The sequence below is a fragment of the Fusarium tjaetaba genome, assembly GCF_013396195.1.
Source record: "Fusarium tjaetaba strain NRRL 66243 chromosome Unknown NRRL66243_c0000183, whole genome shotgun sequence".
NCBI lineage: Eukaryota > Fungi > Ascomycota > Sordariomycetes > Hypocreales > Nectriaceae > Fusarium > Fusarium tjaetaba.
The window spans coordinates 107,089-121,587 of NW_023501379.1; the positions used below are offsets into that span (position 1 = coordinate 107,089).

At 49.5% G+C, this 14,499-nt stretch overlaps 6 protein-coding genes across 6 annotated transcripts; 3 read left to right on the forward strand and 3 right to left on the reverse strand.

Moving 5' to 3' along the window:
• Positions 1-541: 541 nt before the first annotated feature.
• On the forward strand, positions 542-2,911 carry FTJAE_8488 (USO1-intracellular transport; the record flags this gene model as incomplete). The annotated part of the gene is made up of 2 exons (XM_037355309.1): positions 542-2,107; positions 2,159-2,911. 2 exons carry the CDS (start codon positions 542-544, stop codon positions 2,909-2,911), a joined length of 2,319 nt encoding a protein of 772 aa, XP_037204467.1.
• Positions 2,912-3,505: 594 nt separating this feature from the next.
• On the forward strand, positions 3,506-4,336 carry FTJAE_8489 (er membrane complex subunit; the record flags this gene model as incomplete). The annotated part of the gene is made up of 3 exons (XM_037355310.1): positions 3,506-3,938; positions 3,992-4,084; positions 4,134-4,336. 3 exons carry the CDS (start codon positions 3,506-3,508, stop codon positions 4,334-4,336), a joined length of 729 nt encoding a protein of 242 aa, XP_037204468.1.
• Positions 4,337-4,699: 363 nt separating this feature from the next.
• On the reverse strand, positions 4,700-5,763 carry FTJAE_8490 (rna-binding fus tls; the record flags this gene model as incomplete). Its single annotated transcript, XM_037355312.1, has 3 exons — positions 4,700-4,737; positions 4,794-5,608; positions 5,666-5,763. The coding sequence occupies 3 exons, from the start codon at positions 5,761-5,763 to the stop codon at positions 4,700-4,702; spliced, it is 951 nt and encodes a 316-aa protein (XP_037204469.1).
• Positions 5,764-6,827: 1,064 nt separating this feature from the next.
• Positions 6,828-8,212, reverse strand: FTJAE_8491 (low temperature requirement A; the record flags this gene model as incomplete). The annotated part of the gene is made up of 2 exons (XM_037355313.1): positions 6,828-8,011; positions 8,059-8,212. The coding sequence occupies 2 exons, from the start codon at positions 8,210-8,212 to the stop codon at positions 6,828-6,830; spliced, it is 1,338 nt and encodes a 445-aa protein (XP_037204470.1).
• Positions 8,213-10,569: 2,357 nt separating this feature from the next.
• Positions 10,570-11,415, forward strand: FTJAE_8492 (uncharacterized protein; the record flags this gene model as incomplete). Its single annotated transcript, XM_037355314.1, has 2 exons — positions 10,570-10,590; positions 10,645-11,415. 2 exons carry the CDS (start codon positions 10,570-10,572, stop codon positions 11,413-11,415), a joined length of 792 nt encoding a protein of 263 aa, XP_037204471.1.
• A 230-nt stretch (positions 11,416-11,645) lies between these two features.
• Positions 11,646-13,337, reverse strand: FTJAE_8493 (o-acetylhomoserine (thiol)-lyase; the record flags this gene model as incomplete). The annotated part of the gene is made up of 6 exons (XM_037355315.1): positions 11,646-11,801; positions 11,852-12,511; positions 12,564-12,923; positions 12,973-13,056; positions 13,118-13,172; positions 13,288-13,337. The coding sequence occupies 6 exons, from the start codon at positions 13,335-13,337 to the stop codon at positions 11,646-11,648; spliced, it is 1,365 nt and encodes a 454-aa protein (XP_037204472.1).
• Between the last annotated feature and the right edge of the window lie 1,162 nt (positions 13,338-14,499).

Here is a 14,499-nt window from a genome sequence, read left to right on the forward strand (position 1 = left end):
CTCTGGCACCTTTTACTTACCCAAAGTATACGGAGGAGGAACAGGAAACAGTAAATCGAAGTGCAAATCACGGCACGGCCCAGCCATTTCATTTTATCACCGAGGTGACCGCCTGAGAAAATTATCACAGCCTGGTGATGAGTGTTGGTGGTTAGCTGTTTAGCGCATGGTATGGTGGCCTACCTAATCTGGAGCTGGACTGGAGCCCGGGGTGGACTGGCCTGCGCCTGGCCTGGCCTGGTCTGATACGATTTTTTTTGTCCCCCCCGATAACTTACGTCTCCATAATCCGCTGCCGCTACTGCAACACCACCTCAAGCTCATACTTCAACAACGGCATCTCCAACCTCCAACCGAGCCAACCTCTTTATCTCTTTTTTTACCTAAAAACTCTAAGAGATTCCCGATCATCTGGTGACCTTATTCTGTTTCCTTTCTTCCCCTCTTCTCCTCCTCTCTTGCCTTAACCGATCATCTTCCTGACCCCTCCTCTCCTCAAACTTTTTTCCAAACACCCCACATTCCCCATTACTGATTCGATATGGGCGGCGTTGTTTCTGCATTCTCCAGTAGTAGCGGTGAAGACTCCGTCGCAGCGCGACAAGCTCTCGAGAAGCAACTTGCCGACAGGGAAGAAACCATCGCCGTCCTCGAGGAAGACCTCTCAAAGAAGGAGAAGGAATGCACAACAGTATCCAAAGATGCTGAGGATTTGAGGGAAAAGATCAAGGAGCTTGAGGCTCAGTCCTCTCTTGCCCTTGATGAGACTCACGCCCGTATCGCCATCTTGCAGGAAGAGTTGAAGAAGGGCGGTGACTCTTCCTCCGAGCAGCTCCGATCTACCAAGGAGACTGCTGAGAAGAACGCCAAGGAGCTCGAGGATGCTAAGACCAGCCTGACTGCTACCGAAGAGAAGCTCAAGGGTCTGGAGCAGGAAAGACAATCCATTGCCGATGAGCTCGCCAGCCTCAAGGCAGAGCTTGCTGAGGCCAAGGAGGCCCGCGAGGCCCTCGAGGCTGCTCTCACCAAGGAGATTGCTACTCTCAAGACACAGATCTCCGAGGCCGAGGAGAAGCATCAGACTCTTACCAAGGCCCACAGCACACTCGAGGAAGAGCTTGCTGCCGCTTCCAGCGCCGCCGAGCAAGGCAAGCAGGCTCTGACCGGTTCCGAAGACAAGTTTTCCACTCTACAGTCCAGCCACGCCAAGCTCGAGACCGACCTGGCCGCCGCCGTCACTGCCCTCGACGAGCAGAAGAAGGCCTTGGCTGGTTCCGAGGAGAAGTACGCCGCTCTCCAAGAGACACTCGACAAGCTCCAGGAGCAGTCCGACTCCCAGATCGCTACTGCCAAGAAGGACCTCGCCGAGGCTCAAGAGAAGACAAATGCTCTCCAAGAAACACACAACAAGCACAAGGCCGACTCCGAGAACGAGTTGTCCGAACTCAAGAAGCAGCTCTCTGAACTTGGTGACCTCCAGATAAAGTACGCTGCTCTTGAGGAGACCAACAAGTCTCTTGAGAAGGAGCTTGCTGAGCTCAAGGAGAAGGTTGCTGACCTCGAGAAGACCAACGAGTCTCTCAAGAGTGACTCTTCTTCTGAGCTTGTCGCGGCTCAAAAGGATGCTGCTGAGTGGAGGGAAAAGCATGGTTCTCTTCAGTCTACCCAGGATGGTTTGTCCAAGGACCTTGAGACTGCTAAGAAGGATCTTGCTGCTGCCGAGGAGGCTCAGAAGAAGCTTACCGAGGACCACACCGCCGCCTTGACCAAGGCTCAGGGTGACTCATCTGCTGAACTGGAAAAGGTCAAGAAGGAAGCTGCCGACCTTGAAGCCAAGCTCAAGTCTACTACCGACGAGCATGACGCCCTCAAGAAGGAACGTGATGAGCAAGCCGAGAAGCTTAAGACCGTCACCAGCGACCACGAGACAATCCAGAAGAAGCAAGAGGAGACTGAGGCTAAGCTCGAGGCTGCCACTGAGGAGCGCGAGTCTGTCGAAAAGCAGCTCAATGAGAAAACATCAAAGCTTGCCGAGCTCGAGAAGGAAATTGAGGAGGCCAAGGCCCAGGCTGCCAAGGCCGAGGAAGACCTGAAGGCATCCCAAGCCGTAAGTACTCACTATGATTACATACCTATCAAGGCACTAACATTTGCATAGGAGAAGAAGGAGCTTGAGGCCAAGATCGCCGATCTTGAGTCCAGCGCCAAGAACTCCCAGGAGTCTGAGTCTGGTTTGAACGCCAAGCTCAAGGAGGCTGAGGACAAGGTCAAGAGCCTTGAGTCCGATGCCGCCAAGGCTAAGGAGTCTGAATCTTCATTGAAATCCAAGGCCGAAGAGGCCGAGGCTAAGGCCAAGGAGACTGAAGCATCGCTGAAGTCTAAGGCTGATGAGGCCGAGGCTAAGGTTGCTGCTCTCGAGGCTGACGCAAAGAAGGCCCAAGATTCCGAGTCTGCTCTCAAGAAGCAGCTCGAGGAAGCTCAGGCTGCTACAGAATCCGAGAAAAAGTCTTCCGCCGATAAGACCAAGTCCCTTGAGGACGAACTCAAGGAGCTTAAGGAGAAGTTTGCCAAGTCTGAGGAGGCTGCCAAGAAGGTCGAAACTCTCGAGAAGGAGAAGGCCGATGCCGTTGCCAAGACCGAGTCTCTGCAGAAGGAGGCAGATGAAAAGACCAAGACCCTGGAGGCCGAGAAGAAGGCCGCCGAGGAGAAGGCTGCTGCTCTGGAGAAGGAGAAGGCCGACGCCGAGGAGAAGACAAAGACAGCACAGTCAGCCTTCAGCAACGCCCTTGAGAAGGTCAAGACCATCCAGGGCGAGAAGAAGGAGGCTCTCGAGAAGGTCCAGACCCTCGAGGCCGAGGTCAAGGAGCTCAAGGAGAAGAGTGCCACAACCAATGGCGCATCTGAGGCTTGAGGGAGAGGAATTTCTTTGTCAAATGGGAAGGGATAATGCTGCTGATGAGACCAAAAAGTGTTTGTTATACGATCTGTGACGCCGGATGAACTGAAATGTCTGATTCATATCACGGGAAACGAAGGAGTGGACTTATGCGTCTTTGATGAACTCGATACCCAAATAAATAGTTTTTAGAAGAGCGTAATTTAGATGAGCGTCTATGCCACTCTTTTTCATGCCAACTCAGTTCTCCCCTTTCTTGCATGTGAGACATTGAAGGCTTTGTTCTTATGTTGGTGGAACCAGATGTTTTGCGGATTTCAAGGTGAAGAAATTACCTATACGAGGCAGCCAAGTACAGCAATCAAAAATTCCAAATTGTCTTGATCATTCAATGTAAATGCCACCAATTGGCTATTGTGTATTCATTCAATCTCAGCATCCATGCCTTGATATCAAGCTTAGAAGCTCTCAGCTGTGGCTGCATCATCCCAAGCCACACCCGCACATCTTCCCCATCTGATTGGCCCACTTGTTCTCTCCTCCAACACCAAAAACGTCACAACGTCAACCTCTATCTAACCTCACCTCTCACAACCTCCACCGCCCAAAATGCGCTTCACCTTCGAAACCAGCGCTCTTCTGGCGCTCCTCCCCCTCGCTCTCGCCGACTCTTTGACCCTCTATCTCCCCTCCAACCCGAACCCCTTCAGCATCCCCGCCAACACGCACGCCACCCTCTCCTCCGCAGGCGTCCACTTCTCCGCGCCGCTGTCCTCCGCCAACACTTTTGTCTTTCACAACGTCACGCCTGGCTCGTACCTTGCTGATGTTCACTGTCCGACTGACGCGTTTCATCCGTTGAGGATTGATGTTCAGCTTGCGGAGGATGGGGAGGAGGGAATTGTGAGGGCTTGGGAGACGTATCGGGGCAATGACTGGGGGAATAAGGGGGAGGTCGTGCAGGTGAAGGAGGGGAGTAAGGGACGAGGCTTTGAGCTGCGGGCTATTGGGGGAAAGAATTACTTTATGGAGAGGCCGCAGTGTGAGTCTCACCTTGCAATTCTCCGTGAACCAGTCAGCGCTAACGTGTAGCAGTCTCGGTCTTTGCTATCCTCAAGAACCCCATGATTCTTATGGCTCTCGTCAGTCTGGTTCTCATGGTGGGCATGCCGAAGCTCATGGACAGCAGTATGTAATCATTCACACTCGCGAGAAGACTTGTACTAACAAGATACAGTGGACCCTGAAATGCGCGCCGAGTTCGAGGCCCAGCGAAAGAGCAGCCCCCTGAGCGCCGCCATGACCGGTCAGTCATCTGGTGACAATCCTCTTACCAACTTTGACATGGCTGCGTATCTCGCTGGTTCCAAGCCCAAGGAGAGCACCCCAGCCAACAGCGGTGGTAACGGCAACACTAAGAACCAGGGCGTGAGACGGTAAATTTTGCGCAGTTTTTGGGCATATAATGACTACAAAAGTTGGATGGTTGGATACACAGCCCTGTGGGCATAAGCGGACGATGGAGAAGTAGATCCTGAGATACGGCATTGTATGCATTTACCAATGATCATTATTCTGTTGAATCTTCCCTCGTCACTTCATTGTAGAGGTATAACCTTAGTTACCTAACTACTAGTCACGGCGTAGTTACGCGCAGCCTATTGTCATCATATTCTCGTTCCATACCCAATGCCTATCCTGCCCAAAATATCACAAAGCAAAACCAATTTCGAGTTCAAGTAGGAAATATCACACTGAGACTCCTTCTTCTTCAGCAAATGTATGCAGAGCGTATGACGCCCTTTAGTCACCACCATCATCGCCGAAATCAGCACCATCCTCTGTAAGGAGAGTTAGCGAGCGTTTATATCTAAGGAGAATTGAAATGAAAACTTACCGAAACCATCCTGGTAGGCGTCTTGTTCGTCGTTATCAAAAGAGTTTGCGATCAGGGCACCACCAAGCAGACCAGCACCAGCACCGAGAGCAGCACCTCCCATCATGCCCATACCACCACCGCCAGGTTTACGGCCACCACCACCAAAGCCGCCGCCTTGAGGAGCGCCATAACCAGGAGCGCCACCATAGCCACCGTAACCTCCTGGTGCGCCATAACCACCGCCGTAGTGAGGCTGGGCACCGTAACCCATTGGAGGACCTTGTCCAGGATAGCCTTGGGGCTGTTGGCCGTAGTACTGTTGCTGAGGATAACCACCTCCGTATCCACCCTGCGCGCCGCCGTAACCACCGGCACCGCCTTGTTGGTGGCCTCCAGCCATCTGCTTTCCCTTGCCGAGCAACTTGCCTAAGAATCCACCACCGCTCTTAGCACCACGTTCTCTAGGGGGAAGTTCTGTGGGATAAGGACTGCCGCCTTGTTGTTGAGGGTACGGGCTGTTGCTCTGAGGGTATGGACTATTTGATGCTCCATATCCCGCAGGAACGTCTGGACCACCAGGACCACTTCGAGCGCGGGCGTCTTCCTCAGCCTGTAGCTTGGCAGCTAGCTTAGCGTCTTCATCTTCAGAAGGACCACCAGCTGACTGATCGCGATGGTCCTCGTAGGGGTTCTTCTTGGTATCTGTAGGGTTGGGCGCATTGCCTTGGTCGTAACCGGGCGGAGGGCCGGCGGGCGCGGCATCATCAGCTGGAAAGACGGGAACAGTGGGCTTTTCCCATTGCGATTGTTTTGTGTAAATGTTGACGTAAAACCTGTAGTGTGCATGTTAGCGACGCTGTGCGCGCGTGTAGACAAAGTGAAGCTCTTACCATTCTTTGTATTGGTCGTTCCATCGCACGGCCCATCCGGCAGGAACCTCGGGGGCCTTAGGGGGAGGCGGACCAGACGGGGGAGCAAAGTCGGCCATCGAAGTAGGATTTGAAAAAGTACACGATCGATAAAGATGTTGTTATAGAGTGCAGCAACGATGTTGTGCGAGAAATTTGTCGTAGGTTCACGTCTGAGGAATCAACAAGAGTCGATGATGTAGCAGGTGGGTATAAGTAGGTTGTGTAGTACAAGGAATGAGTAAGGTCAAGGCAAAGAGGGGAAGTTGAATATCGAGATCAAGACGTGAGAGCCAAGGATGAGGTAAGTTAAGGCTAAAAGCTAAGACTACGAGGGACTATTTAAGCACATTACCTACTTCCCTTGGCAATCTGGCACCTGCCACTTGTGACCTTGAATGTTTCGCGTCAACGCCACTTGGAGAAGCAACATGAGTTTGGATCTGGAGCTGGAGGGGCAATCACCGAAACCCCGGTTGCCCCTCCCCCAACATGCGAAGCACAGGTGACGCCATTGGTGCAAGAGCTAATATCATGTAGAGAAAGCACAGCCACCTTGTCCGCGGCTTCCTCGTCCGGTCTCCGACCAAGCCTTCTATTCATTAGCGAGCGACTGACTCTAGAAGCATCCAAGTTGAAGTGAAATATGTCCATTGGATGGGTAAGGTAGATGAGTGACATGCGCCAAGGTGGCCTAAAATCACAGCTGCAGTTACAATTACAGTGCGTTCTGCAGGTCACGTCTTGGAGTTGCTTGCGCATGCATTGATGATCCTGGAATAGCTTAGCTCTCTCTCGGATTTTAAACGGGGTATTCAATGGCATGTCACTCAAGCACATTGCTGCGCAAAGGTGACAACCTTAGTAGTCTAAGGTGGTATCCATAGGCTGCCTCACGGCGTTTTCCTCCAGATCCCAAAATAAGGTATTAATCGTATTGAACCCGCGGCTTCCTGAAAGCTTCCACCATATAGCTAGCATACGCCACGAATGACGCAGACAGTGGCGATCGCTTGCTGTGGCGGTGCACTATAGCTTCAAGTCGATCAATGTCCTGCATGAGAAGGGTTCCACTATCATTCTCCATGATCCGGACACGATCCAATATGCCAATTCTTTTTCCGAAAGGTGCCTTACAATCCCATTACTCGCCCGCCAAACCTTCTCTGTCATCCTCCTCCGGCGGCGGATTTCTGTTCGTCCAAGGCTCAAAGAACTTGGAAGTCCTGGATAAGCCCCCAATGGTCTCCCATATCAAGAGGAAAGCAAACAGAGCCATGATAACGAACATAAAACTCTCAGCATTGAGATGGTTATGTGACTCCGGGATAACGACAAGAATGATCGCAATTATCAACCTCATACTGATCCGTGTCGTCTGTCCCATGAAAAGAGTGCACTCCCCTTCGACCCGGTATAACATCCCGTAGATCCAGAGACAAAACATACCAACTCCAAGCCCCCCGCCAAGAAGCCAGCGCTGCCCGTCTTCAAAGTCTTCAATAGCAGTGCTCGCAGCGGCGATGTGGCCTCCGATGAGAAACGATGCTGATAGAGGTAGATGCAGGAGAAAGAAGCCAAAGGCTGTCCAAGCAGATCGTCGAATCGGATGTGTTGCTTGAATACTGCCATCGCCGCTGGAATATACCCAGTTCAGCACGAACGCAATAATCAGCGTGCAGACAGCCTTGGCGTATCCTGAAGTCAAACCAATGCCCGTCTTGTTGCCAACAATGATGCTGTATACAAACTCGCCGAGGATGATGATAAAGAAAGCGCCCATTCGGTCAATCTCGTGCGCAATGTCAACAGCAGTGCTATAAGTCAGATGTAGCTTAGCCTTGATCCAGGGACTCAGAGTAAGCGCCCATGTCGCCTCTTGATAGAAGATGCCCACGGCGACAATGGCGGCTTTTGCGCGAATGCTTATGTCTTCAAGGAAAAGCGGAATGGTAATGAGAAGACCGACAAACATGAAGCCAGCCATGATCCGGGCCTGTGTGCGGTGCTGATACGCTGCAAACGAGGTAACAAGGAATACATTGAGGGTGGTGAAGCGGGCTACGAGGTACGCTCCAACGGTAGTCCGCATTGCAGTAATATCCTCATCTGCATCGTTGGCGTTGTTCGCATACAGCACTAGAAGCGCCATGACCCAAAGAATAACGAGTCGCTGCAGTAAATCATCGGTATAATACGAGTTCATGATCTCACGGAGATCAGCCCAGATATGCCATGCCGGCGCAAAGATGAGTATGTACTTTGCTAGATGAGCACCATCAGGATGTTCAGCAAGCTCATCGCTGAAGTTGGCGACAATCGCGACATCTACAGAATGTAAGTCAGAGCCAGGATGATCGCACGGAGATACCTACATAAAAGATCCAGGAACAGTTCGAAGCGACCAGCCTGGCGCTCCTCCTCTTTCTCCTTGACAAGCTGTCCCTTATAGAACCATTGCAGCGCCCTCGGCTTTTTGACCAGGAAGCAATCTGCTCTGGAGTGTTCTTGGAGCTCGTTACAGTTCATCTTGCTTCAACTGAGATTGAGAGATGTGTGGGAGACAAGAATGAGGAGGCGGCTCTATATGTGTGATTGCTAAGATGGATAGAGATTTTAACCTTTGTTTCAGCCGCGCCTAGTTGATGAGGGAGAGCTGACTGGACTATTACCAAGCCATGCTCATGCAGCTATTTTATGGTGGTTGGTTGAAGCTGAAAGCTTGAGTGCTACACCACCCAAGCGCATCATTATTCATACTGGAAAGAGTCGTATTCAGACTAAGAAATAGACTTAGAAATATGCTTGATTGCTCGTCTTTTGAGGCTTTGTAATCATTGCTTATTCTCACAATTTGTACCTCAGCTCAAGTGGCTGAAGCTATTCTAGACTGTCTTATGCCACTAACACCCAAGGGTCGGCCGCCTGGTGACGATCCCCCGCTCTCTCATATTCCACCAACCACTGACTCTTCGACCTATCCTGCGATGACATTCGGATCATATTCTCCGTCAAGACCCTGCATTCTCTATACGAGCTGAATCTGCATCTAGTGAAATACGGTAATCTCAAATTGCGATAGTACATTCGCATATCATCCATCGATATTATCCAAGCATGTTGGTTCAAGCTAAGAGGTAACAACACTCTTCGCCATCTTATTAATACGATCCATGAGCTCCCTTCAAAGACCTATCGTCATCTTTTCCTACAAAAACTAGCTCCGCGAAACCACTCCCCGTTTCTTGGTCTTCATACCAGCTTATCATCACACACATCCTACCTTCTCGAAACTCAGCCATGAATATATCCAGAAACCCGTCACCATGCTGTTGCACATCAATAGAGAAGTACTATGTAACTTAAAGCTGTCAGGTTGTAAAATCCGTTTGTAGTAATGGCAGACAGAAAGAATCTGTTGTGCGAACATTGAGATCAACCACGTGAAAACTATCTACATCCTCAAGGAAAACTGCTTCTACAGGAGCAATATACCCATGCGGCTGGGGCCACTCTGATATTTGGTTCTTGAGAGTTCAAATAAGAGTCGCAAATCTTTCTATTGATTGTAGTTGATTGTACTTCTAACCCAAGTCACGCTTTAGAGATAAGGTGCCAGTATGTCTCGAGTGGAACGACGTTTATGTCTCTCCAAATCATTATTAACGACTTTACACGTGAGTGAGTCAATTCATGTCGCATTAATAGGGAACGAGTCAGGTCCCTCAAAAAAGATAGGCTGTGGCCATTGATAGTATGGAAGTGCTGTCCATGTTTTGATGGCCAGTATCCGGTCATGGTCTCTCTTCTTTGGGTCTTTATTCACATAGGATAAAATCACCAACGCTGTGCCACATATGAAGGCGTCACATTGGTTTAAGAGTGATATATACTAGATGGCGGTTGCTGAATCCTCTTTCTCTGTACTTGACTCCTTACAGCTTGTAAAGGGGTCATCCCGTATCCTGATTCTGCGATCCACATCAGACTCATGGGGCCAAGGTACCGGTTTACAATATGAATAAACTCATGATGGACGTGAAATTTCTTATTATTTTCTGGACTCGTTGCAGTTTCGAGAGAGATGCAACAGTGTATAAGTCACATGTTTATACTAGCACTCATCAATATAGTACGCTGACGTTGATATGGTCGTGTCTATCACGGCTGGTCAAGTTTCATAGCTGACCAGAGTACGAAAGTGCTTTTTAAATATAAGTTGCGAAGCTGAGGTCTTACAGCTCACTCCATTCAATTCTTTCACTCTCGGTGCGTTGTACCTTCACCTTGTGCAGCTGGGCATCTTAGAATGATGGATGCTGGAAGCTACTGGCATCTTTAGACATGTCCAATTGGCTGGCACACGTGCATTTTTATCGGTTCATAAGAGTTCAAAATTCTGGCCTCGTTTTTCTTTCCATCCTGATCCTTATACCGAAAGCATCCTACGTGTATCCCACACTCGCCTTGCCATACTCGTAATTCAGATAGTTATGTTTGCCTTTATACTTTAGTGGGAAAAGACACAACCCTATTTCTTTGAATATTCTGATGAACTCTAGTAAAGACAACATGTCGTTGATAGGTCTAGTTTGCTGCGTCATCTTGACACCACCAGGGCTCCTGCACCTTGGCACATGCAGGGTAGCTTGATTACCATGTCCCTGTTCGAAGGAATGGCTCTCACTTGTTCCCAGCGACTGGAGACAGCTCGATACGTTTCAGTGCCTCAGGCTGACGACTGAAATGATAGGATCGTGACGGGGTGGTCACGGGACTGTAGATCTCATAGTTGTGAACGTGAGTCACAACATCAGCCTCCAATATGGCAGGCCGTGACAATTCTCATCTGTTGCCTACATTCTTCATTTAGTATTCAGAAAAGAATGGAATATTATTGCAAAAAGGTAAACGATACCCTACTTCAGTTCATTCTGGAGTTAAGCTAACTCATCTTCCAGTCATGGCAGAGTGGTCATTTCATCGGGAGAGTCAAGAGCCACGATGAGCTCATCGAAAACGCTCGCAAACTCATACAAGACTTTCAAAATGCCCGTTCAGAGATTGGCGACGACTTTCCATCTCTCGTCGAAACCGCCATTGAACTCGAAGAACTCGATAAGTCGGTCGCTCTCATCCAACAAGAGGAGTCGCTTCGCACCGCAGCAGTGATTAGAGAGATAAAGGGCACTATCAGGAGTGTCCACTATCAAAGTTGGGAAGCAGTCCGAGTAGTCGGGAAGAAAAGGAAGGCTGTAGAGAAGAATGGGCCGGACGCCATGGTTCCAAAGAGATATATCCATTCATTCAGACCCATGCCCAAGTGGGTTATTAGGACTAGAGATAACCTTGATAATGCTATCTTGTGCGCGCAGGTTGGAATCATCGGCGACGAAAAGGATGGATTTTCAATTCGGCCTGACAAAGTGTTTGAGATTGATGGAAAGGTCAAGGATGTTCTTGGTATCCATATGGTTCTTGCTTTGAGACTACAGGATGAGCCTACTTGCATCGATCGCCGGAGCTTCTCTCCTGATGACGAATCCAAGAGTGAGGGGACTCGTCAGCATGTTACCGCGATCGAAGGGATAGACAAGGAAACACACGATGCAGAGGAGAGTCCCGTTTATGAAAACATCACCCTCGACCAGGCGCGTGTCATGGCTGGTGAAGATGGGGTGCAAGGTTGGACCGAAGCAGCGAGGTTACAACCTCAAAGAATGAAACGCTAAGTATAGGCCACGAGAAGGGATACGGCGTCGTCATAAGTTACATACAAGCAAGGAGACATTTCTAGCAGTATGGATATTCCTTTGTCATTATTCAGCAAGTTCACAAGCCAATGGTATCGCACAATTTCATGATAAACACTATCGCTTTCTCACTCTTCAATCTCCTGGTGGGTATTTCAACATATCAATCCTAATCACAGTCCCTTCCAAACACTCAGTCCTGCATCTCTCTAAGGGGCAAGAGGAGCTTCAGCCTCCTTGTCACCTACAGGAATATCCTTCTTCTGACCGTTGGTGGTGGCATCAGCAGCAGCCTTGAAAGACTGTTCAAAGTCGGCGATGATATCGTCAATGTGCTCGATGCCAACCGAAATTCGGATCAAATCCTGTTTTTGTTAGTAAGTTAAACTCAAATCAAGTGCCAAGGAATGCATACCTCAGTGACACCGGAGCTGCGCTTCTCATCATCAGAGAGCTGCTCATGGGTGGTGCTCCAGGGGTGAATAGCAAGTGTCTTAGCATCACCAACATTCGCCAAGTTAGAAATAAGCTTGAAGCCATCAACAACCTCACTTCCGGCACCACCACCTTTGACACCAAAGCTCAGAACACCACCAAAGCCTCTCTTGAGGTACTTCTTAGCCGTCTCGTGGTACGGGTGGCTCTCGAGACCAGGGTATGAGACCCAGCTGACATAGGGGCTCTTCTCAAGATATTGAGCAAGGGCGAGAGCGTTCTGGGCGTGACGCTCAGCGCGGAGACTGAGAGTCTCGAGACCGAGGAGTAGTTGTTGAGCAGCAAAGGGGTTGAGAGTTGAACCGAGATCACGGAGGACTTCGACTCGGGCGCGGATGATGAAAGTGATGTTGCCAAAGGTCTCGTAGAACTTGAGACCGTGGTATCCCTCGGAGGGCTCGTGGAATTGAGGGAATCGAGCAGCGTTCTTGCCCCAATCAAACTTTCCAGAGTCAACGACGACACCGCCGATTGTAGTTCCATGTCCTCCAATCCACTTTGTGGCAGAGTGAACGACGATATCAGCACCATGGTCGATAGGGCGGATGAAGTAGCCACCAGCACCAAAAGTGTTGTCGACCTAAAATCACCATTAGCCCAGCGGACACCAGATTACAGAATTGTTGACTTACAATAACAGGAACACCCTTCTCATGAGCAGCCTTGGAAATGGCCTCCAGATCAGGAATGTTATACTTGGGGTTTCCAATACTCTCAACATAGACAGCCTTTGTCTTATCATCAATAGCAGCCGCAATGTCCTCAGGCTTGTCACCATCGACAAACTTGGTCTTGATGCCCAGACGAGGGAAGAAGACCTTGAATTGGTTGTAAGTGCCGCCGTAGAGGTTAGAAGTGGAGACGATGTTGTCGCCAGCTTGAGCGAGGGTGCTGATGGCGAGGAACTGAGCAGCCTGGCCTGATGAGGCTGCGAGGGCTGCGACACCGCCTTCGAGAGCTGCTATTCTCTTCTCGAAGACATCGACAGTTGGCTTGTAGTGTAAGTGGGGAGTTAAGCCGGGTGGGGAGTTGAGAACTCACGTTCATGATACGGCTGTAAATGTTGCCAAATTCCTTGAGGCCAAAGAGCCTAGCTCCATGAGCAGAGTCATCGAAGACATAGCTCTAAATACGGTATTAGTGAGTAATCCATGACGAGAGCGTCATGAGGCTTGGGAGAACATACGGTTGTAGCGTAGATGGGAACAGCTCGCGATTTGGTGGTAGGATCAACCTCAGCTCTGAAGGAAACGAGTCAGTTGAGTTCTTCTAAACAATTCTATGCCCTCAACTACAACTGTATAGTAGTCGAAAAGCCCAGCACCAAAGCCGAGGCTAACAATGAATAAAACGTACCCCGCGTGAAGCTGCAGTGTCTCAAAGTTCTTGCTAAGTTGATCAGCCATGATGAATCAGGTTTCCCGTATCAAAGGATCTAATCTATATGAACAACAGGAGAATAAAGAGTAAACAAAAGCAGCGATTCACAGATCAACCCATTCCCCCTTTATACTCGCTCACAACTCATCCAACATGCACTTTCGAGTGCTCTTATTCTTGTGTATCCAAGCCTCTTTGGGCATGGCTCACTAGGACCCCGCGTAGCACGCCATCGAGCTCCCCACGCTTTTGCTTGAGCTGTCTTTACTGTTTGAGAAAGCTAATGGCTTGATCGTCGTTTGACAGCTGCAAAAGTATGAATTGTGCAATAACCGAGAACCGCCGAGAACCGTTAATGATTTGGCTTCTCGGCAGGAGATGAAATAATTACGTATTTTGTATAATTTGCTAGGCTTGTCATGATGGTGATATGCGGGGTTGACGAATGCCACAGTGTAATACTAGGACAGGAACTCGATTGGTTTCCAGGAAATAGATAAGCTTCTTACATTTGCAGCAGAGAGAATGTCACGTAAACTGATACAAGTGTATAGCCCAATCAGCTGAACGTGGTATTGCACCTCCCACGCAAGATATAACATCAGATGATATCGTCCTCCGCTCCTCATGTCCCCCACCATGACCCAAGGCCCAGGTCTAATGGTGCAATTACCACGCACTGCATTCCCATTCTCTTCTTCGACCGTAGCACAAGCGAAAAACTGACCGAGAAACATATCTCTTCAAGCCACCGACCGGCCCGTTCACCCGGTACTGACTAGTATAAACGCCGACTACCTTACCTCAGCTTATTATATAAGTATGATGTTTCTCGTACGACTTCACATCTTCCTCTTTCGACCCGAGTCTCGGGGTCTTCGGCTCACATCACATGTCGTGACTTTCACATACACCGGAGCGACCGAACGAAATAGCTCAATGGCCTTGGTTGAATGAATTAGAAGCCAGTCCAACTCAACAGCTTCTTTGACTTTCATTTCAAATGCGCCATCAGCCTCTGCTACAGAGGGCTGCGAAACTATAACGCAGAAAACGCCGAGTTTCCCATTCCAGCCCAGAAATTCAGGTTGGGTATGATGTCTCCTATGCCGATATACTCCTTTGACAGTATAGCCAGGCTATTCAACATAGCACTGCTATTTTGTCTTTCATAAAATGCCCAAACGC